The sequence below is a fragment of the Euprymna scolopes genome, chromosome 2 (assembly GCF_053919585.1).
Source record: "Euprymna scolopes isolate OS-2025 chromosome 2, ASM5391958v1, whole genome shotgun sequence".
In the NCBI taxonomy this organism is placed as follows: Eukaryota; Metazoa; Mollusca; class Cephalopoda; order Sepiida; family Sepiolidae; genus Euprymna; species Euprymna scolopes.
The window spans coordinates 126,766,216-126,792,448 of NC_136483.1; the positions used below are offsets into that span (position 1 = coordinate 126,766,216).

The 26,233-nt window shown below is 34.1% G+C and overlaps 1 protein-coding gene across 3 annotated transcripts in view; it reads left to right on the top strand.

The window, feature by feature from the left end:
* The window catches only part of LOC145295982 (E3 ubiquitin-protein ligase RNF123-like), a 911,347-nt gene that overhangs the window by 128,862 nt on the left and 756,252 nt on the right, over nt 1–26,233 (top strand). For all 3 annotated transcript variants that reach the window (XM_080141948.1, XM_080141929.1, XM_080141938.1), the window contains exon 6: nt 11,996–12,081. In XM_080141948.1, the coding sequence (XP_079998074.1) occupies nt 11,996–12,081 (86 nt within the window). The remainder of the gene's footprint in view (nt 1–11,995; nt 12,082–26,233) is intronic.

Consider the following 26,233-nt stretch of genomic DNA (forward strand, 5'->3'; position numbering starts at 1 on the left):
CAAAACATGACACACAGAATCATACCGGATAGAAATGAAACAAATAATATAATCCAATGGAATTGTCATGGTCTAAAGGCAAACCTAAATGAGCTCACTATTCTACTCGATAACTTACTTCCAGTAGTAGTCTGTCTCCAAGAAACCTTTATGAAATCGGATGACAATATAAAAATTAAAAATTACAATCAGTATAACTATATACATAATACTGGACTCAGAGCCTCTGGAGGCACATCAATCCTAATTAGAAATGACATACCCCAAAATCAAATACAACTTAATACTAAGCTACAGGCTACTGCAATAAAAGTAACACTCCACAAAACCATCAACATTTGCTCACTATACATACCCCCATCTCAGAAACAGATCTGAGCAAACTAATACAGCAACTTCCAAAGCCATACATCATTATGGGCGACTTAAACAGCCATAATGAGATATGGGGAAGTGAAAAAACAAGCAAAAGGGGGAAAATTATAGAAAATATTATAAATAACGAAAATCTATATCTCTTTAATGATAAAACACACTTATTTACACCCAGGAACTGGTACAATCACATACATTGATTTAACATTGTGTGATCCAAGACTTGCCTTGGATTACAAATGGAATGTACTAGAAGAGCCATATGGAAGTGACCACTTTCCCATTACACTTGAAAACAATGATCCAATGCCAGAAAACAAAATACCCCAATGGAACTTACAGAAGGCTAAATTAACATCGGATAATAACCCAAACCAAAATAATATCACACATTTTACCAATACACTGTATAATATTGCGAAGGAATGCATTCCAAAAAGCTCTACCTCCCCAAAACATAAACCCTGGTTTGACGAAAAATTTAAAGTAGCCATCGGAACTTGTCGAGCTATGTTAAGGAAATTAAAAAAAAAGAACCAACTAAAGAAAATCTTGATATAAAAACAGTACAGCTAAAGCTCGTAAAACCATTAAGGAATCAAAGCGAACATCATGGAAAAACTATGTATCAAAAATAAATACAAATACAAAAAGTAAAAAGGTCTGGGACATGATCCGTAAAATCTCAAGGAAAAGTAACAGCAACCCTACTAAACACCTGGCCTATAATAACCAAAAAATTACTAGCAAGAAAGAAATGGTAAATTGTCTTGCTGAAACTTTTGCAAAAAAACTCCTCCTCCAAAAACTCTAACCAAAAATTCCAAATTATTAAGGAAAAAGCAGAAAAGGAAAAACTCCAGTTTCAGACAAATAACACAGAAAAATACAACCAGCCATTCTCTAAAAATTAATTGAAAGTATCCCTAGGCAAAGCTCATGACTCAGCTGTTGGCCCTGATCAAATCCATTATCAATTTATAAAACAACTTCCTGATACGTCTACAGATTACCTACTACAAATATTTAATGATATTTGGGAAAGTGGCAACGTCTCTGAAATATGGAGGCAGGCCATAGTAATCCCTATACCTAAATCATCAAAGGACTCTACAAATCCCATGAATTACCGATCTATAGCACTCACTAGTTGTATTTCCAAAATAATGGAAAGAATGATTAACAGCAGATTAATATGGTACCTTGAGACAAATAATCTGATTACAGATTATCAGTCAGGATTTAGGAATGAAAGAAGCCTCATGGACCACCTGATCTGGCTAGAAACCTTCATCAGAGAAGCCTTTATCAAGAAAGAACATCTTACGGCAGTCTTTTTTGATATTGAAAAAGCATACGACTCTGCATGGAGGCATGGCATTATAAAAGATCTACAAGAGCTTGGATTAAAAGGCAGAATACCCATTTTCATCACAAATTTTATAAATAATAGACAATTTAATGTACGATTAGGTGATACTCTATCCATCAGTAAAAAACAAGAAATGGGGGTACCACAAGGAAGCATCCTGTCTGTCACACTTTTTAGTATTAAAATAGATAACATCGTTAAAAATTTAAATGTAGTAACAGAATGTATCCTCTATGTGGATGACTTCCTGATCTGTTATAGATCAAAATATATTACAAGAATATTTACAACTGTGTCTAAACAAAATGAATGGACAACAAAAAATGGTTTTAAATTTTCAAAAGAAAAAACAAAAGCCATTCATTTCTGCCAAACCCGGAAAATGCACCATGACCCAATACTGAAACTGGATAATGAAATTATACCTATAGTTGATCAGTATAAATATTTGGGCATCATCTTCGATAAAAAGCTAACATTCATTCCCCATATTAAATACCTCAAACAAAAATGCAACAAAGCCATCCAACTCTAAAGTAGTAACTCATACAGACTGAGGTGCAGACAAAGACTCAATAATTAAATTATACAGATCCCTTGTCAGATCCAAGTTAGATGATGGATGCTATATCTATGGATCCACAAGAAAGACCTACATAAAGGAATTAGACACAATACATCACCAAGGACTAAGATTGGCTCTAGGAGCCTTCCCCACCTCCCCAGTGGAAAGTTTATATGTAGAAGCAGATGAACCCTCATTATCACTTAGAAGAGAAAAACTAAGACTACAATATTATACAAAATTGGCTTCATGTTCAACTAATCCTGCCTACAAATGTGTCTTCCACCCCCAATACAAAAACCTCTTTCATAGAAAAGGAAATTCTATAAAACCATTTAGCCTATGTATGGAAGAATCCATAAAGCCCAGATAGATATTGCAACAATACACGAATGTGTAAAACCTAAATATCCCCCCTGGCTGACAAAACAACCAAAAATAATATCAGACCTAAGTAAATACACTAAAACAAAAACCAATCCAATCATCTATCAAGAAAAATTCCAAATAATTAAAGATAAATATTCCAAACACTCAACAATTTATACAGACGGTTCAAAAGCTGGAAATAATGTTAGATGTGCAGCCATACTCAATAAAACAATCCTAATCAAAAGATTACCAGACAAAGCATCGATCTACAGTGCTGAAGTATCAGCCATTGGTATGGCACTCGATCTTATAGAATCTTCTAAAGATAAAAAATTCATTATCTGCTCAGATTCCAAATCAGTACTCGAAACACTGGAAAACAGGAAACCAACGAACCCAATAATCACCAAAACCCTAATAGAATTGATGATATTCCTAATGATAAAAACATTCTCTTTTGTTGGATACCCAATCATATCAACATAAAGGGTAATGACAGAGCTGACAAAGCAGCAAAAGCAGCACTAAATTTGACCATAACCAATGATAAGATCCCTCATACCGATCGAAAACAAATCATTAACAAATTATATTAGAAACACATGGCAAGAGTTGTGGCATTTTGGAGACGGAAGTGTTTTTGTTCAGATAAGTGATTTCAATATTAATTCATACTTTTTATTTTTAGATTCAAATATTAATAACTACATTTTTTTTTTTTTTTTTTTACACAGTGATCACCACTTATCAAGGCCCGGAAGCCACTCAGGGATAAGGGTTATTGCAAGTACATTACATTAGTGTGGAGATTTGATGAAGTGTTTACTTAAGGGGGCGGTTGATTAGGAATTTGTTAACATTGGACTTGAAGACATCCAAGTTGTAGTCCGGTGGGAAGCAGGCAGACGGAACAGAGTTCCACAGGTGTGCAGTTCTAAGAAAGAAGCTTTGTCATGGAATCTGCGTTTTGATTTAGGCAGTGGGGGAAATTTTTCACAGTGGATTCAGCTAGACAGGTGTTTTTCGTGAAAGATTAGCGAGGGGGGACCAGAGATTGGAGTTCAGACGAGCACCTGCCATGGAAATAACGATAAAACAAGGATAGGCTCGCAACGTCTCTTCTGTGGGAGAGAGGTTGCAGGGTAGAGAAAAGGGCATCCCCCACTAAGCCACGAAGTCTATTTTGTATTCTGTTAAGGCAGGATAGGCTGTTTTTAGCAGCTCCTGCCCAGATATGGCAACAGTATTCCATTCTTGGACGTACTTGGCTTTTATATAGATAGAGAATTGCATCAGTAGTAAGATATCTTCTGGAGCGGTAGAAGGATCCCACCATCTTTCCAGCGACCTTGGCAACAGACTTGCTGTACGTGTTCCATTTCAGATCAGGAGTAAAGGTCAAACCCAGAAGCTTGTCAAAACACGGGGCCTCACCCTGACGAGAGCTATCCACCACAATTGATGCCAGATGGGGATCAGAGCGTTGATGATGTAAGGATAGGAGTTTGGTTTTAGATGCATTAAAGGTAACCAGCCACATCTTCCCCCACTGAACCACGCGCTCGAGATCAGAGGAGAGAGAATCAGAGAAAACTTTGTCATTTTTATTTCTTCATTTTTATTTATGTCATTTTTATTTCAGTATTTAATTTATGTATTTCTGTTTTATTAAATGCTAGCTTTTTTTCTCGTCCATAAATGTTTATTTATCTACCGAGTTGATCTTAAATATTGTATACTCAATCCATTATATTATCCTTTCCAGTCCCCACCCCTTAATTCCGGCTTCCATCTTATCTTGCAATTACTTATAACGTCACCAACTAACTTCGGAAGACCCCCCCCATCCGCTTTTCTTTTATATCGTAAGGTTCTTAAAACGTGACCTAGCTAAAGTTCAGAATAAAATCACGCTTTTCTTTTAACGGTTAATTTAAACAAAAAAATCTTCTGAACGCTGTTAAAACTTAAATTCTTCACTACAGTTTGCATTTTGGAGACGGAAGTGTTTTTGTTCAGATAAGTGATTTCAATATTAATTCGTACTTTTTATTTTTGGATTCAAATATTAATAACTACATTTTATTTCAGTATTTAATTTATGTATTTCTGTTTTATTAAATGCTAGCTTTTTTTCTCGTCCATAAATGTTTATTTATCTACCGAGTTGATTGCAAAAATAGATTACAAAATTGTACTCATTTTTAGTTCGCGAGAGGGGAATCTATCACCATACTTTCCCTTAAACACGTCTGTCGGACTTTTATTAAGTAGAATACTTAATAATTTTTTTTTTTTTTTTTTTAATGGAGAGTAGAAAACGCATTGTGGATGTGTTATCGGCAGCTCCTGTTACTCTCGCTTCTTATTTGTCCCTCAGTCCTCATTTTTTAATGAGTGATTTTTCTGACAAAGGGAGAAGAAATAGCTGTTTTCTAGGTTGGCAGTATTTTGCACGAACAGTTGGCAGAGATGGCGGAAATTTTCTGTTTCTATGTCTATCCTTGTAGCCATGTCACTAGTAAGGGTGCTAGAGGTAAACGTTTTGTCTGGGCTGACGTTATCCGCCTGATAGTCAGGGACCCGAACCTTGGATTAACCACTAAGGAGGCTGTCCTATCAGCAGGTGCAAAGTACTGGGGCTGCTGTATTGCCATTTGGTGAATGGATTCTGGACCATGTAGTAGCTTCTGGTGGGGCCTCTCGATTCCATACTAGTGGGTAATTGTTACAGCTTTACCTTATCTACAAATTTAAAAAAAAAAAATTCTTTGTTTCTTTTTCTCTCTTAGTTTCCCCTCTCTGTCCCGCTCTAAGTAAATCTGACGACCTAGTCCACAAATTCCAAAATTTCATCATGACAAGTTTCAAGAAAAAATACACGATTAAACCCAGTTCTCCAACTTCCAATGTAGACCCCTACTACCATGTCTCCTTCTCCAACATCAGGGGTCTACGTTCTAACCTTCCAGAGGTTGAAACACAATTACAGGAGACTAAACCAGACCTTTTATTTTAAGTGAAACTGGCATTGGACAGGCTATTTCCCTAGAAGAGTTCGCAATTAAAGGATACTCTAACTTAACTTCTAAATCTGACCCCCAAGATCGCCATGGGCATGGAATATGTGCCTAAAGATAGCTTTCCATGTGGTAGGGACATCTCCAGGGAAGATCCTAACTTACCCTATATGTGCTTCCGGGTTGCTTTAGCTCACACTACTGCATTTCTATTTACTCTCTATCGCCCCCACAACAGCGGAGTTACTATCTTTCAAAGCATATCTGAGAAAATTGACCAAGTCCTATCTGCTTATCCTTCAGCTAACATTCACGTATGTGGAGACTTCAATGTTCACAACGTCGAATGGTTGACCCACTCAAACAAGACCGATGATGAGGGGAGGTTCTGTCATGATTTCTCCATTGCCTATGACCTCACTCAGATTGTTCAGGAACCCACCCGTGTGCCCGACAATGACGGCCAGTATGCGAGCCTACTAGACCTTTTTCTCACAACTTGCCCTGAACTATGTTCAGTTTCTGTTCTGTCGCCTCTTGGATCTTCCGACCACTCTGTTGTATCAATTAAGATAAAAATGAAATGTAATATGTCCCCAGACGTACCTCTCCATCATACAGTATATCAATACACTAAGGCTGACTGGGATAGCTTCCGTACATTTATATCTGGTCTACCTCTGCATTCCATGTTTAAAAAGGATGTGTCCTCTATAGTATTAGACCTGACGGAATGGTTAATTGTAGGTATTGACCGTTTCATACCCTCGAAAAAGTTTCAGCAAAAACCTAACAGCCAGCCATGGTTCTCTCCAGAATGTGCTGCTGCCATTGCGCACAGAAATCACTTTTTACACTGCTTCTAACGTAATAGATGTATGGAAACTAAAGCCGCTTTCAGGACTGCCAGCAACCATTGTAAGAAAGTAATAAAGAATGCAAGAGAGTTGTATGCTCAATCTGTTAATCAAAGTAGCTGAGCAGCGGCTTGGTTCCCACCAGTTTTGGCAAATAGCAAACAGAATCCTGAACAAAAGCGTGTGCTCTATCCCAACTATTATCAATGGACCTGAGGTAATCTCGTCAGCATCAGACAAAGCCAGACTCTTTGCCAAGAACTTTGCAGCTAATTCTACCCTTTGCAACCAAGGCCGCCAACCCCCAATATTTCCTCCTGTATCAGAAAACACGCTATGTGATATACGTATATCTGTATGTGATGTTGCCAAGCTAATCAAAAACCTTGATTCCAGTAAAGCAACTGGCCCTGACGGTATTCCAATTATAGTACTCAAAAAACTTCAACCTGAACTAGCGCCCATACTTACAAAACTGTTTAAACGTTGTCTTAAGGAGAATAGTTTCCCATCTCCCTGGAAAATTTCATCAGTATGCCCTGTATTTAAGAATTCAGGTGATCGCTCATCCCCCTCTCAGTACAGGCCAATAAGTCTCCTGTGTGTCATGAGTAAGTTGCTGGAATCTGTGTTAAATACAGAAGTAATCAACCATCTCAACAAAAATAACCTTCTTAGTGACACTCAATATGGTTTCCGTTCTGCTTGATCTACAGCAGATGTGCTTACAGTTATATCTCATAGGATTAGCAAATCTCTCAACGGAGGCAACCTTTCTAGGGTAATTGCTCTTGACATATCTAAGGCCTTTGATAGGGTATGGCATAAAGGTTTACTTCACAAGATCTCCAGCTATGGTATAGCTGGAAATATCTTCTCAATTATTAAATCATTTCTTTCTGATAGGTTCATAAGAGTAGTAGTTGAGGGGCAAAAATCAGAAGCTCACAGTATTAATGCTGGTGTCACTCAGGTGCCCAACTCTTTTCCTGATCTACATTAATGATCTTCCAAATCGCATCCTTAACATCATTTGTAGACATTTATGCTGACGACACTACCATTTATGGTAGCACATCTAAGACAGTAAACGACCAAGTTCTCTCCAATTCTCTCTCCTCTGATCTTGAGCACGTAGTACAATGGGGAAAGGAGTGGCTGGTTACTTTTAATGCATTTAAAACCAAACTTCTCTCTTTACATCATCAACATTCTGATCCACATCTGGCATCAATTGAAATGAATGGCTCTCGTCTTCAGGAGGCCTCAAGTTTTGACAAGCTTCTGGGCTTGACCATTACTCCTAATCTTAAATGGAACACGTACATCAAATCTGTTGCCAAGGCCGTTGGAAAAATGGTGGGATCTTTCTATCGATCCGGTAAATATCTCACTGCTGATGCTATTCTCTATCTATATAAGAGCCAGGTACGTCCAAGGATGGAATACTGTTGCCACATCTGGGCAGGAGCTGCTAGAAAGGACTTGGCCTGCCTTGATAGAGTTCAAAATAGACTTTGTAGCCTCGTAGGAGATGTCCTTTTCTCTTCCTTGCAACCTCTTTCTCACAGAAGAGATGTTGCAAGTTTGTCTCTGATGTATCGTTATTTTCATGGAAAGTGTTCGACTGAGCTTCAATCTATGGTCCCCCCTCGCCAAACTTTCACAAGAAACACTCGTCTAGCTGTACACACTATCAATAATTCCCCCCACTCTTTATCTGTGCCTAAACCTAAACGTAGATTCCATGAACAAAGCTTCTTTCTTAGAACTGCACGCCTGTGGAATTGTCTTCCGTTTTCCTGCTCTGCGGCTGACTACAATATGGTTGTCTTCAAGTCTAACGTAAATAAGTTCTTGATGAGCCGTTCTATATAAGTTATCAAATTTACCAAATTTTCATTACTAATTATTACTATGTTGTCCAATTTCTACTGTACACTCTTTAACCCTCATCCTTGAGTGGCCTCTTGGCCTTGATAAGTGGTGATGCCTATGTAAAAAAAAAACTCCTGCACTAAAAACAAGCTATACCATAGGAAAACAGAAACCAAACAAAAGAATGACCAGAAAGGAGGAAGTTATAATAACATGACTCCGAATAGGTCATACCTCTATAACACGCTCCTACCTACTCAAAAAAGAAGCCCCACTTTGCACACCCTGCCAGGAACCATACACAGTAAATCATATATTAACAAGATGCGAAGACTTGAAAACAAACCGACTGAATCTAAATAACGAAAAAACTGTAAAAGACATATTCACTCATGTAGACCCAACTACTCTTCTCAAATATCTGAATATTTTTAAAAAAATCTGATAATTAAAAAAAAAATTTAAAAAATACCTTATCTAACTATATAAACATAGACACTGAACACTAGATACATACATAAAACCTATAACTATTAATGTATATAAGAGACTCTAGCATTAAATGACCACATAGGTTGATATGTCATAAAATCAATCAATCAATCAAAATCAGATATAAGGTCTTTAATCTAAATCGCTAGAACTGTGAGAAAACTGTTGACATTCAATTCATTCGCATTCGTTTTCTTTAACAATCGGATGGTTTCATGGTTTACTTTTGCATGCAGCTACTTGTTTACCCTAACCCTAACCCAGCTAATGATAATTCGTCTCACAACTCATTTCTACCACCATTACTTTATGAAAAGTTTGAATTTCAAATGCTTTTAGAATTTTGTCTCTTTTATTCCTAGATTTTCTGAAGTGGCCCATCTTTTGATTGATTACCCACCCTCACATGGAAACGAGAAAATAAAACTTTTTATTTTCTCAACCAAAAGTCTTAGAAAAAGTTACTTTACAGTCATTTCACTTTTCAAACTTACCTGATATTTCTAAATGGTCACCCATCTAATACTGACCAAACTCAACATTGCCTTTGGTGATTCAACAAAAATCGGCGTTTCATTGTGGTATAGTTATAAGGATTCAATTTTAAAGTTTTTTTTTTTTAAATTTTATTTTCTAGTTATGCAGTGACAGCTTAGAATCTTTAATATTTAATATATATTTTATTTACCAATCTGTGACAATATTCAAGTCAAAATGTAAAATAAATATTAAAAAGGAAATTCATTGTTTGACTTTCTTCCTTTCTTTTCCACTGTATCCCTCGCTTTCTCTTCCTCCTTGTTTTTTTTCTCTCTCTCGTCTCTACACCCCCCTCCCCTGGATCATTCATTCATACACTTCATTGCTTTCACCACTATCCTTTTGAGAAAGATTTGAGTTTTTTTTATTACTAGAAATGAAAATAATTAAAATATTATTGATTGTAGTATGAAACTTATGAAACACATTGATACATTTTGGAAAGATAAGACAAAAAAAATATAATATTCATGAATTTAAAAAATTTAAAGTGTATCCTCTTAAGGTTTTTTTTTTTTTCAAATACAGTATCCACATCACTTGACAAATTGTCATCAAACTCAGTAAAAATATTGTATTCTAACTTGAAACTTATTTAATTCTGAGATATCTAGGTCCAAAGTCAAAATCACTGTAAAACATGTCATTTTTCACGATGTCACCTAATGGTGTCCCTTTTTTCTTCAGGGACAAGTTTCCCTTACACTGGTTTCCCTCAACCCTCCTCCCACTGTGACGTTATAAACCTTGTTTTTAATTATTGTCCATTTTTTATTCTCCATTACTTATCACTTAGTGAATGCTTCTCGAACTTAAATTTAAGCAGTTTGCTGGGTTTTTGTCCCACCATTATACGGTCTCTTTATTTCCATCTCTCAGTAACATGATCAGAAACGACATTTGTTTCTGAAACGCCATATTTGACCTAAATTTCCTGCCTTTCTCACATACATGACGTCCCTATGCTCGCTTTGCCTTTCACCCTAACTTGGTATGTTGTATATTATTTCTTCACGTATTAATTTAAATCTATTTGTTTGGTTCCTTGTTCCCTTTCTACCTCAGTATATTTTTTCTCATTTACGTCTAGACAAGTTTACACATCTTTTTCTGGCGGTCGTTGCAGGATTTCGTCTATCAGTCTTTCCTCATCTTGACTCGTTGCATGTGCCATTTCTCTCTCTCTCTCTCTTTAATGCGCACATTTCTTCTCTTCCGTCACAGTGAGATTCACCATCTATATTTCATATTCATTCCAGATTTTTTACCTGACTCTGGATGGGAAATAAAATATTTTTCAGTTTATGGAACATGTTTATTTTTTCACCTTGAGTCCGAGTTTATTCTGGCTGTCCAAAGCAAGATGTTAAATGGACTTTGCTGAGAGCAGCACAACGTGACTGTCCCATTTTTGCTGATAACTTTGGTTTTCTTCATCGCTACTTTGCCTATATTTTAGCTATTATACGACCTTGATTTTGACCATAAAAAATTTGGTCACTATCTGTTCATTTATTACATTCTGGTATTGTTTGCTCACACACCTCTAATTTCTTATTTTCATAAACCAGGTATCCATTCCTAGCATGATTCAGAGTTTTTCCTGACCTATTACTCATTCTTAAAATCGCCTGTTTGTCCTTTGATTCACTTCCTCTAAAGTATCTAATATTTGGATCAGCTTTGTCCTGCATAAGGTCATTCAATATTTAGCACTAGCATGATAACTTTAATATTGTCTCTTGGCCTGCAAACATCTCATTGATTCTAAGCACTATCTTTCTTGTCTGCTTTCATATATGCATATACATATAAGTGAAATTGTTTATCTGTCTGTCTGTGTGTGTGAGGTCAAAGTTGAAAGAGTTGACTTTTGCAGACTCTACAAAACTCCTTCGCTAATTTTGGGTCTAAACACTTGAAATTTTAGACATAAGTAAAACTTTTTAATATATATATATATATATATATATATATATATACATACATGTGCACATAAAGTTATGAACTATACATAGGGCTCGAGCAAAGCTGGGCTGAACTGCTAGTGTATGTATATATGTATAGAAATGAATATTGTATTTTGATAAAAAAATTTGACTGCATTGTTTTTATATGAATTAAGTAGAATGCCAAACTTTAATCAGGCTCTTTCAAAAAAGAATTTGGAGACTCAAGCTTCTCAGATTTTAATCTGAAATTGATGAATGAATTTAATTTTAAAATTTTGATCCCTGGATTATAAAAATAATCAAGACTCCTAATTCATCCTGAATCCCTGGAGTTTTTAAGTGTTCATTTTTCTTTCTTTTAATTATTCTGTAGCTGCATTGATTATATTATTGAAAGATTTCACTGTCTTTCCAGAAAATTTCTTTTTGTGAAATCAACTTTTTGACATTGCTAACGTACATGGTCTTCCAGAGTAAAAATGATTGAGGTACTTTAAACAAAATAATTGAAATTATTTTTCATATTGCAACACTAATAGATGTTCAATGTCCATCTTTTGTTTGTCTTTTAGGGAAATGGATCTACGAACTGATGTTGGGTTCCAAAGGTGTAATGCAGATTGGATGGTGTACAATTAATTGCCAGTTCTCACAAGAGGCAAGAATAAAAAAAATTTTTCTTATTAGATGTGTTCTCGCATCTTCAGAGAAGATTTTTATGCACAAACCTGTTACTTATATGTAAAGAAAAAAAAATAATGGAAATTAATATTAGTAGGCAAATAGTTATTAAAATTTACTTTTGAAAATCATTATGCAAATTAAACATCTCATTAACTGTGTTAGGCACCATCTCTCTTTATCTCATCTAATAAAGTAAATATTAAGTAAGTCATATTTTCCAAGTTTAACCTAAATAGCAATGCATCTGGCATGTAGATACTAACCATAAATACAAACTTTTAGTCTGTGTGTGTGTGTTGGGCAAAATAAGGGGGAGTAATAATGTATAAAATTTGTAATGAGTTGTTCCTCTTGTTATAGTGAAATATTTTAAAATGTTATAACTATTAAGTAAAATTTATGTCTGAGCTTGTATAGCTTAAATTAATTACATTTTCTATTTTTTGTCTTTTTGTGAGAGTTTTATTATAATCAATTTGTTGTAGATCTCTACTAATTATATTAGAATTTGGAGCATTTTACTTTTAATTTTAAATTTATTAATTAATTGTAAATATATCTATTGATATTACCTAGTTATTATACACAATGATTTTTTTATTTTGTAATTGATTTGTTTTAATTGTAAATCTATATACTATATACTTCTAACATTTGTAGTCTTTTTAAAGTAACCTCTTCAGTATTTGACAGTGATATGGTCATATATTGTGAGAAATTGGGTAGAATAAAAAAAAATGAATTGAATAAAAACTCTTTTGTATAGGTCAATAATAATAAAAAAATAAAGTTTTTTTTACGTGGCTACATGCAAACATAATAGTATAATAATCGAAACTTTTATATGCTAATTTGTTCTGTAACCTTATTAGTCTATCCACTCATGTGCATTTCCAGAAATTATGCATTCATTATTTCTATCAATATTTCTTATATTTTTCCGACTTACCTGACTCTCCCGTCTAAACCTTAGGAGAATGTGGATACGATTTTCATTCATGTCTTACTTTCTACTCTTACTCCTAGCCGAAACACCAATTTTTCTTAATAGAAGGGAATTTCGGGTAAATAACTTAAATATTTTTGATTAATGTTATCTCATTCAGTCATTCAGAAAGCCTGAAACTTTTATTATAAACATTTCTGGATTACTGACATACATTTTCATAAATTTCTCCAGGCTTTCACATGTAAGTATATTTTTTGAGATTTGAAGGATATCACATTTTTTCACTGTTTTTTTAATTGTATTCAGGTCCATTTATAACTACCATTAAGTTAATATAAACACTTCATCTACCAAAATATACAATTGACAGGTACACACAAGATTGGTTTTACATGTGTGCAGAATCCGATGCTTCAAACAAAATAAACATTGTCTAAGTCTAGAAAGATTTCTTAGGTGGAAAGCAAATAATTACTTTAGAAATATTTTGTGTTGGATGTGTTATTAAAATTTTTTTTTTTTCAAAATAAAGTAACGTGTTAAAAATTTAGGTTTTTTTGTACAAGAGAATATGATGGGAAGGGGCACGCTTTAAAAATAAATTAGAACATCTAAAATATAAGTTTCATCTGTCTGTTTAAATGTATGTACAGGGGTTGGACAAAATAAAAGAAACACCTTAAAAATCAACAAAATTTATTTTAATATGGTACCGGTGCACCTTTTGCAACAATTACAACCTCAATTCTCCGAGACATTGGTTCATACAAATTGTGAATTGTGAATTTTATCCCATTCTTCAGCTAAAACATCCTACAGTTCTTTTATAGAAGATGGCAGAAGAAATGGATTTCTTACTTTAATCTTCAAAGTTAACCATAAATTGATTGAGATTGTCGGACTGACTTCCTCATATTGGTTGTTATAGTCACAACGTTTCGGCCGTTTTGCCCTCCGGCCTTCATCAGGTGTTTTGTATCGAACTGGGGAACCGTTTGTTAGGAGTCTCGAACCCAACCCTTTTATTATTATTACAGGGATACCGTGTTCGGACTCCAGCTAGGCTCTGGGACATAGTTGCTGATTCTCTGTTTTGAATGTTACTTTTCACTGCCTTCGTTCAGGATTGAACTCAGCACCTTTGGGTAGCTGTAAACTTTGATACAACGTCTAGGACCACTCGGTCATATGTATGGTCTTAGTTGGTTTTTGTTAATGTTAAACCTATGTTGTTATTCAAGGTTTTCTCTCTATCAGAGGTGTCCAAATTGCATTCAGCTCTACGCTTGGTTTGCTCAGTAGGTTGTTATGTCCGAGCATGTGAGCTGTTTCTTTAAGTTTTCTCACTTTCCAGTGGGTCTCTCTATTTATTATTTTTACTTCATCCCATAGGGGGCGATGGTCCCCCCCCCCTCTCCATCCAGACATGGTTGGCTATACCCGATTTTTCCGTCTCCCCTTTAGTTACCACTTTTCGGTGTTCTTCCACCCTTACTTTAAGGGGGCGACATGTTTCACCCTTGCAAACCTTTCTGCAACTGCCTGGGATAGAGTATATACAGTTCTTGGTCATGTTTTCCTCCATGCGGGGCTTCACTCGTACCAGGTGTCATCTGAGTGTTGACTCGCTCTTGAATACCGTCCTGATGTTGTAGGTGGCACATATTCTCTGAATCTTTTCGGAGATGCCTCGTATGTATGGTAGGCAGACCATTGGAGGTTTTTGGGTTTTATTCTCCTCTCTAATACTATTAACACGTCTGGTGAATAATATGCTATCAGGGTAGTTGTTATGACGGAGGGTATTCTTCAACCTGACCATTTCTTGGTGGTACGTAATGGTGTCGCTACTTATTGTCTCTGCTCAATGTTGTAAGCAGCGTGCGATTCCATGTTTGATACTGTATGGGTGATGGGAGTTGAAGTAAAGGTATTGTCCGGTGAAGGTAGGCTTGCGATATACGGATGTCTTAAACCCATGCTATGTGCGTGATATGAGTATATCAAGGAAGGCCAGTTGGTTATCTTTTTTTTTTGTCCTCCATTGTGAACTGTATCGATGGTCTTATTGAGTTCACATGGTCTAGGAGAGCCTGGATGTCTTCCTGATGGGGCCAGAGTATGAAGGTGTCATCAACGTATCTTAGCCACATGGTTGGCTTTAAGGGAGCTGAACCTAAGGCCATGTCTTCGAAGTATTCCATGTATATGTTCGTCATCACTGGTGATAATGGCAAGCCCATAGCTAGCCTCTCCTCTTGTCGATATAGGTCAGTACCCATTCTGAAGTAGGTTGTTTCTATGCAGAATGTCAGCATTTCCATTAAGTTTGGCAATGGTACACATGTGCGCTCTTCTATGGAGAGGTCCTAGTTTGTCTTGAATTACTGCTAGTGCCTCACTTGTTGGGACTTTAGTGAACAGGCTAACCACATCTAGGCTTACCATTTGGTTTGTACTGATGGGTGCTCCCTTGATCAGTTCCGTGAAGTGGGCAGAATTCTTTACATGTGTTGCTGACTTGCTTGCTAATGGGTTTATTATATCCACAAGGTATCTGCTCAGTGGGTGGTATGCTGAGCCTCGGCAGCTCACTATGGGTCTGAGTGGAATACCGTCTTTGTGTATCTTGGGTAGACCGTACATATGTGGAAGCTTACTGTAATGCTGGACCAGCTGTCTATATCTCATCGGAGCGATGTGTTCCTTGTTTTTGGTAAGGATTTGTAACAGCTTTCTTTCGGTTTTTAAAGTTGGGTCCTTCTTTATTTTACCGTAGCTACCATCTGCGATTAGGCCTGCCATTTTTTCAGAGTACTCCGACATGTCCATCACCACAGTAGCATTGCCTTTGTCTGCTGGCAGAATTATTATACTGCTGTCACTCTGTAGGGTTCTTATAGCTAGCCTATCTTCCCGAGAGATGTTTGATTTCGGAGGCTTGGCTTTCTCGAGTACTTGTCTCACTTTCCATCTTATTTCATCACCTTGGGTTGATGGGATTCTCAAGGCTATATCTTCCATGTGTGTTATGATATCTAAGAATGGAACGCGTTTGGTTGTTGTTGCGAAGTTGAGACCTTTATTTAGTACTGCTTCCTCTGAGTGACTTAGTTGGCGGCTGCTGAGGTTCATGACCGCTTTCACAGGTGAGCAGTGTTTTGATGTTACATTCCTCTGGTCTTTGAGCTTTGTGAGCTTCTTGATTTGACGTTCTTTGACCTTCTCATATTCTTGTCTGTACAATCTGATTGGATTCTCACCCTGTCTTCCTCTTGAGTCACTTTGACAAGGAATGATGTTAAGGTGTTGGAGATTTCGTTCCTTAGTTTTTGTTTATTCCAGCGTGTGTGTTGGATCCTTTCTTGAACGAGGGCATGCCCTGCCCTTTCCGCGACTCTACGTGATGGCGAACATATACATGGAATACTTCGAAGACATGGCCTTAGGTTCAGCTCCCTTAAAGCCAACCATGTGGCTAAGATACGTTGATGACACCTTCATACTCTGGCCCCATCAGGAAGACATCCAGGCTCTCCTAGACCATGTGAACTCAATAAGACCATTGATACAGTTCACAATGGAGGACAAAAAAAAAAGATAACCAACTGGCCTTCCTTGATATACTCATATCATGCACAAAGCATGGGTTTAAGACATCCGTATATCGCAAGCCTACCTTCACCGGACAATACCTTTACTTCAACTCCCATCACCCATACAGTATCAAACATGGAATCGCATGCTGCTTACAACATCGAGCAGAGACAATAAGTAGCGACACCATTACATACCACCAAGAAATGGTCAGGTTGAAGAATACCCTCCGTCGTAACAACTACCCCGATAGCATATTATTCACCAGACGTGTTAATAATATTAGAGAGGAGAATGAAACCCAAAACCTCCAATGGTCTGCCTACCATACATACGAGGCATCTCCGAAAAGATTCAGAGAATATGTGCCACCTACAACGTCAGAACGGTATTCAAGAGCGAGTCAACACTCAGATGACACCTGGTACGAGTGAAGCCCCGCATGGAGGAGAACATGACCAAGAACTGCATATACTCTATCCCATGCAGTTGCAGAAAGGTTTGCAAGGGTGAAACATGCCGGCCCCTTAAAGTAAGGGTGGAAGAACACCGAAAAGCGGTAACTAAAGTGGAGACGGAAAAATCGAGTATAGCCAACCATGTCTGGATGGAGAGGGGTCCCCCCTATGGGATGAAGTAAAAATAATAAATAGAGAGACCCACTGGAAAGTGAGAAAACTTAAAGAAACAGCTCACATGCTCGGACATAACAACCTACTGAGCAAACCAAGCATAGAGCTGAATGCAATTTGGACACCTCTGATAGAGAGAGAAAACCTTGAATAACAAAATAGGTTTAACATTAACAAAAACCAACTAAGAATTGTCCCAGTGACATATGACCGAGTGGTCCTAGACGTTGTATCAAAGTTTACAGTTACCCAAAGGTGCTGAGTTCAATCCTGAACGAAGGCAGTGAAAAGTAACATTCAAAACAGAGAATCAGCAACTATGTCCCAGAGCCTCGCTGGAGTCTGAACACGGTACCCCTGTAATAATAGTAAAAGGGTTGGGTTCGAGACTCCTAACAAACAGTTCCCCAGTTCGATACAGTTCTGATGAAGGCCGGAGGGAAAAACGGTCAAAACGTTCTGACTATAACAACCAAGATGAGGAAGTCAGTCCGACAATCTCAATCAATGAAAACACCTCATCTCAAAAATACAGACATTTATTAACCATAAATGTTCAATAATGTTCAGATCTGGGGATTGTGGTGGCGAAATCAGATGCTCAACTTCATTGGAATGCTCTTCGCGGCAATTTTTAATAATTATCATCTTGAAAGATGGCGTTCCCCTCCGGAAACTGTTCTTGAACCATAGGATGAACTTGGTCACCAAAAATTCCTAAATATTCTCGACTGTTAATTCTTCCATGAAGAGTAATCATTGGTCCAGTGGATTTCCAACAAACAGCACCCCAAATCATCATAGCCATGCTTTACAGTTGGAAGAAGGCAGTTTGGATAAAATGTTTCTTTCGGCGGTCTCCAAATGTAGACTCGGCTGGTGTTTGGAAATAAGAAAAATGATGATCACATTTTTCCACTGTTCGAGCGACCAATTTTGGAGGTTTTTACACCACTCTAATCGTTTTGAAACATTTGTCATTTAGAGCAGAGGTTTTCTAATTGCATTCCTTCCATAAAATCCAGATTTGTACAGCTCTCGACAAACAGTTTTTGTGGAAACTGGGTCCTGTAAATGTTTGAGCTCTGTAGTGATTTTAGGAGCTGTAGTCTTGCGATCTTCTCTAACAATCTGTTTAAGAGTCCGATGGGTTCTTTCAGACATCTTCATCTTTCGACCAGATTTGTGCTTTTCTCAGAACGTTTTTGTTTTTCTTTTAAAAAGCAGTCATTACTTTTGAGACAGTGCTTCTTGAAATTCTAAGTATTCGTGCAGTTTATGTTACACTAATTTGGTCTCCTTGGAAGTTCATAAGGTTTTCCATTTTTATAGGAAAAGCTTTTGATATCTTAAAATATCTGTAAAAGAAATTTATTTTAAGTAAACATGTCATATGACATAAATAATAAACAAAAAAGTATTAAAATATGTCAAGATTTGATTGTTTAGAACCCGTTCAAAGATTGATGCTAAAAAAGTTAGGTATTTCTCTTATTTTGTCCAACCCTTGTATGTATGTATGTATGTATGTATGTGTGCCTAAAACATTTGACAGAGGCGACGGATTTTCACAAGAGCAGTATAGTGTTGAAGCTCAACCCTTCGGATGACAAATATAAAAATATTGGCCAAAAGCATTAATTCCTTCACACTCAGCTGGGCACTTTTCTAAAGGGACGTGTCACTTTTTTGGCTGATATTTTCAAAAGTCATTCCCGCTCTTTGATTGTCTAACTTTAATTTAAACCTATGCCCCTTCAGGTTTGGTGAAACAGCAAACCTGTCACTTTTTTTTTTTTTTAAACTTTCTTTCCCTCTTTTGGTACGGGTTCGAGCCTGCCTGCCTACTAACACTTTTTTTTTTTGCTCAACACACACCTCCAAACACTCGGGCAATGCCAATCACCCAGGCAAGTATAAATATAAATGAAGGTGAATATTCTCTGAAGCAATGAAAAAAACTTACCTTTCTTTTTTAGTTATTTTTTGGAGGGTGGGGATCACACATGGTAGATCCATTTAACTTAACCGTAACACTAAAATAAAACTAATCTGTAGCCAAAAGTGAAGATTGTTTTTCTTTTTTCCGAAACTGGTATAATTTAAAAATTTGTTAAAAAACATCTTTGAAATACAGAATTTAAAAAAAAGCATCATTATATTGTCTCCATTTACCAAAACTTTAAATTTTATGTACTTTTTTTTTTGTGGAGATTCTTTTCAAGCTGTTTACACGTAATCACCAAAACAAGTAGAATCTGATTTTTTTTAGAGGGGGGGGGGGTGAACTATGATGAATGTGATAGTATAAGTATTTTTTTCAATTATACTTTATCTTTCTTTCTTTGACACTGCTTCTACAACAGTTTACAGGTCCACAGAACTTTAATGACCTAAATACTATCAATAGTCAAGCTATGAATACATTCAAGAAGCATCTATAGCTGAAGATCAGATCATTTGAGACATTTGTTTGCCATCATGTTTGCTATATTTTCATTTACAAGTGGTTATTATATTATTTGAGGCAGTCTTATAGATAAAAAAATTATAGTCTTACATTGTAAATGCATTAAGAGACTTGAGATGGCAATGTCCTGTAAGAGTAATGAGCTGGAGAGATAAAGAATAGTGTTTGATGCACGCATGTTTATTCATGAAGAAGCCATTACAAACATTACATAGGAAGCATCTGGAAACTAGAAGTTATTGATCAAAAATCTGCAGCAAATGTCTTTTCCAAACATATAAATGTTTTACTAGCAGAGTGACCTGATGTTGTCCGGTTTTGAATGATGATCAACAAATTTTTCACACTCCCATATTTTTATTGTTATCGAAATCGATTAAATAGTTCGTTTTTCAATCAAATCGATTGATTGCCTACTTTAATTAGATACATTGCAGTGTATCTGGAACAAGTTTCGCATTACTCTTGTAGTGACTAAGTTTGTACTTATATTGTAGTTTACATTTCACTGTAACCTACTGTTGATTTTATAAAATTATTTTTATATATAATGATTATATACTGTTGATTTTATAAAATTATTTTTATATATAATGATTATATACTGTTGATTTTATAAAATTATTTTTATATATAATGATTATATACTGTTGATTTTATAAAATTATTTTTATATATAATGATTATATACTGTTGATTTTATAAAATTATTTTTATATATAATGATTATATACTGTTGATTTTATAAAATTATTTTTATATATAATGATTATATACTGTTGATTTTATAAAATTATTTTTATATATAATGATTATATACTGTTGATTTTATAAAATTATTTTTATATATAATGATTATATACTGTTGATTTTATAAAATTATTTTTATATATAATGATTATATACTGTTGATTTTATAAAATTATTTTTATATATAATGATTATATACTGTTGATTTTATAAAATTATTTTTATATATAATGATTATATACTGTTGATTTTATAAAATTATTTTTATATATAATGATTATATACTGTTGATTTTATAAAATTATTTTTATATATAATGATTATATACTGTTGATTTTATAAAATTATTTTTATATATAATGATTATATACTGTTGATTTTATAAAATTATTTTTATATATAATGATTATATACTGTTGATTTTATAAAATTATTTTTATATATAATGATTATATACTGTTGATTTTATAAAATTATTTTTATATATAATGATTATATACTGTTGATTTTATAAAATTATTTTTATATATAATGATTATATACTGTTGATTTTATAAAATTATTTTTATATATAATGATTATATACTGTTGATTTTATAAAATTATTTTTATATATAATGATTATATACTGTTGATTTTATAAAATTATTTTTATATATAATGATTATATACTGTTGATTTTATAAAATTATTTTTATATATAATGATTATATACTGTTGATTTTATAAAATTATTTTTATATATAATGATTATATACTGTTGATTTTATAAAATTATTTTTATATATAATGATTATATACTGTTGATTTTATAAAATTATTTTTATATATAATGATTATATACTGTTGATTTTATAAAATTATTTTTATATATAATGATTATATACTGTTGATTTTATAAAATTATTTTTATATATAATGATTATATACTGTTGATTTTATAAAATTATTTTTATATATAATGATTATATACTGTTGATTTTATAAAATTATTTTTATATATAATGATTATATACTGTTGATTTTATAAAATTATTTTTATATATAATGATTATATACTGTTGATTTTATAAAATTATTTTTATATATAATGATTATATACTGTTGATTTTATAAAATTATTTTTATATATAATGATTATATACTGTTGATTTTATAAAATTATTTTTATATATAATGATTATATACTGTTGATTTTATAAAATTATTTTTATATATAATGATTATATACTGTTGATTTTATAAAATTATTTTTATATATAATGATTATATACTGTTGATTTTATAAAATTATTTTTATATATAATGATTATATACTGTTGATTTTATAAAATTATTTTTATATATAATGATTATATACTGTTGATTTTATAAAATTATTTTTATATATAATGATTATATACTGTTGATTTTATAAAATTATTTTTATATATAATGATTATATACTGTTGATTTTATAAAATTATTTTTATATATAATGATTATATACTGTTGATTTTATAAAATTATTTTTATATATAATGATTATATACTGTTGATTTTATAAAATTATTTTTATATATAATGATTATATACTGTTGATTTTATAAAATTATTTTTATATATAATGATTATATACTGTTGATTTTATAAAATTATTTTTATATATAATGATTATTACTGTTGATTTTATAAAATTATTTTATATATAATGATTATATACTGTTGATTTTATAAAATTATTTTTAAATATAATGATTTGCATTAAAGTTTAAAATGCAAAAGTTAAGTATCATGGTCCAATTGTGCTCTAAACAGAAACATTCATTTCAAATGAATCTACTGTTGGTTTTATATGTCTGGCATTACTGGATGTGCAGTGATAATAGTTTGAATTTAAGTTTAAAATGAAAAAGTCAAGTATCATTATGAAATTGTGCTTTAAACAGAAACACTCATTTCAAACACGCCCCTGTCATATCAAAGAACTTCCTGTTGATTGTATATGTTGGGCCTTTCGGCTCTATGGTAATAAAACTGCTCAAATGCACTTGTGATGTTAATTTTAACATTTAACTAAGATGCTAACTTTGGTCAAAATTGCTTCTTCCTTTTTTCATCAGATTATTTTGATTATGGATTATTGAAGACATTCTGATACAAAACCTTAGAACACTGCCAGGCACATAAAGTGCCTTTTTGTGAAATTTCATAAAAATTAACCCAGCCGTTTTCAATTTCATAAGGAACAAAGTTCGGTTTATATAATAGTAGAGAAAGTGATAATCTTTAACAATTCTTATCTAATCCTGTTGCTCATTAAATCCTTTACCCCATTATACAGCCCCCTCCATTTGTGTCTTTTTTTTTTTTTAATTTTATTTTTTTTTTATTACATTTTCACCCCAAACAAGGCACATTGCTACTTTGGTGTAGGAGGCTACTATCAGGGGCAGCAACTACTGGGGCACTATGTTGGGATTTGGGCAGCAAGATGTAGGTTCACGTTACACTTGAACTTCTGCATGTCAGTACAATTTGGGAAGCAGGGACCTGGAATGGAATTCCAGAGTCTAGCGGTTCTGGGGAAGAAACTACTGGAGTAGAAAGATCTTTTACATCTAGGGATCTCTACTGAATGGGGGTGGGATTTAGCTGCCTGTTGGGTTTGTCGAGGGTGTCTACGTCATGGGGGCACAAGTGTCTGCAGTTTATCAGAGCATTCACCATTAAAATATTTGTAGAACAGGCAGAGGGATACAACGTTTCATCGATGGGACAGAGGCTGATGCTTAGATGCCAGTTCAGGGCCTATCAGATTGGCGACTCTCCATATTGTCACCATCCTCCCCCATATTATATTATCCCTTATTTCTCATATCCCTTAGTCCTTATAGCTCCTAATTTCTCCCAAGTCCTCAGTTCACTTAAATTTATCCACATTAGTTTAACCTCCCCAGATACCCGTACACCCCTTGTCCATTACTCTCTTATATACCAGATACCTTAATATCCCCTTAATTAGCCTGCTAGCTAGTTGTTGCATTGTAATGTTTGCAACCTAGCTCCTTAGCCCCTCTTTTGATGAGAAGCATTAGGTTATAAAATACCTAGGTATAAAGAGCATATAAAAACTCTTCCAAGTTTTTATTTATTACATTGACAAATAAATCTATGTATACCAATATATGGCTTTGTCTTGTCTATAACATAAGCTATTAAATATATATCTCAGACTTAGAAAAATTATTTGGTTTAACCCACCTTTTGATATAATGATTAAAGCTAAACTGGGAAAAAAGTTTTCAAACTAATCAACACCCACTTCCCCCCAAATGACACCTTGCACAAAATCTTTAATAAAAACACCATAAAACACAGCTACAGTTGTAGTGACAACCTAGAAAGAATAATTAAAAAACATATTAATAGAATTTTTAACAACAACGATCATAATAATAACAGTAACACAAAAAACTGTAACTGCCCAAATAAGTCAGAATGTTCACTTAAACAACAATATCTACAGACAGAAGCCACAATCGTCCCTATAGAAAACCCTAATCATGAAAAGTACTATATCGAATTTGCTGACTTCATTTAAAAACTGATTTAGAGTTCATAAATACTCCTTTAATAACCCCAACCACCCAAACAAATCCTCACTAACTACCCACTACCTCAACCTGATTCAAAATAACCTTACACTTGCTATTAGCTGGGAGATTCTTAAAAAAATCTAGTACCTGTAAATCCTTAAACTCCATCTGTTTCCTTTGCCTATACGAAAAATTCATTATTATTAATTTCAAAGATAGATAAATTATTAAACATTAGAAGTGAAATGTCAATTATTTGTAGACACTACAAATCCCACCTCCTCACCAACTTCATACCCTACTAAAGTTCATTTAATATAACTCCTTCAATCTAATAATTGCACACTTTAACATTAATACCTTACCCATTATAGCTTATTACTACAAAAAAAACAAAAAACTTCACAACCATTAACCATTACATCATAAGCTGCTCCTTATCCCTTATATTGCTCATCATCCAATTATTCATATGATAGTATAACCAAACACCCATACTTCTAATCATCTGTATTGCCATTTAATCCTCATTAAACCACACATCATTTTACTATATTATTTTACCTTTTAATTTTTTGGAGATCTCCTCCCCAGTTTCCTTATACCTTTAATCTCACACTTATTATTAATTGAGAAACTCCTAGAAATTTAGTAAGTGTCAATCTTTAAACTTCTGTTTCCTGTATCTATACGAAAATTCTTTATTAATAATTTCAAAGATTAAGATAAATTATTAAACTTTTGAAGGCAAAACATTGACAATTTGCAAATACTGCAATCCCACACCCTTAGCAATTTCACACTCTTCAAAAGTTCATCTAATATAACTCCCTTAATCTACTAATTACACACTTTAACATTATTACCTTCCCCACTTAAGCTTAACAGACCATTTACCTTCCCAATAATTAATTGCTCCTACCCCCCTCATCTTTTAAATCTTTTATATCATTTTATACCATTCCACATCTAATCATTTGTATAGCTATGTATTTCCCATTAAATTCCACACCATTTTATAGGGCCACTTTTATATTATTCTACTTGAGTTAGTTTTTATAAATATCCCTATTCTTTTTCCTTTTATTTGCATACCTCTAAGCCCATTAAGTTTTTGAAACACCCTCCTTCCAGATCAAATACTCACCCAACAAAATCCCCCCTTTTTAAAAATGTTCAAACCCCCAAAATTCCCTCATTTTTCCTGATTATTCACCCTATATTCTTCCAACTATTCTTAATTTTTACTTGGATCACAAATACAAATAATAGGACATTTTTTAAATGTAATTAACTGGACGTATGTTAAATATCTACCATATAGTTACCTTCTTATACAAAACTTCTAGAGCTTTTATATAAGTTATACAGGGTGTATGTTAAAATACAATTAAATAGATGTATATTAACATTGCAGCAGTGATAAATATCCCAGAAAACTTTTCACGTTAAACCACTCGCACCCCCCAAAATGTCTGTTGTGTTGGCATGTGTAAACTTATTTCAAACACGTTTGTTGAGACACTTGTAGTCTGTCTAAACTGTACGAACGAACTGCCTAAACCAAGATGGCCGACTCCTATTTATATCACCACAAGCAAGGGAGGTAACCATGTAACTGAAGCAAGGGAGGTAACCAATGTCTACATTAACATTGCTGCTGTCCTCAAGTGAATAATTTATTTCTGATTTAACAAGTCCCTTAGAAGCTCAGACGAAGCTCCTGCCTTGGTCAAACAATCAGAGACCTGATCACAACCCTTGATCCATTCTATCTGTATCTCTCCTCTACTCTTCATTTCCTTCAGCCTTGCTACATCTATTCTCAATCGTCGATCGCTTACCAGATTGTTGGAATTCAATGTCTCCACAAGTGATGCATTATCTGTCTTGCAGAGAACGTCTGGCAATTTAGATAACTGAAATACCTCTTGTATCATAACCGCAGTCAAAACACCAGCATCAGCTCCCTCATTCAGAGCAAGAGTCTCTGAGGCCAATGGGCTTTTTGTCACTCTGTCCAATTTCTTTGACGCCCAACACATGGGGGCTATTTTGTCAGTACTTCCTCCAATAAAGACAACAAAACCACCCTGTGAAGATCCATCTTCCAGACTGGCATAAGAGGCATCAGTATAACACAAAATGTG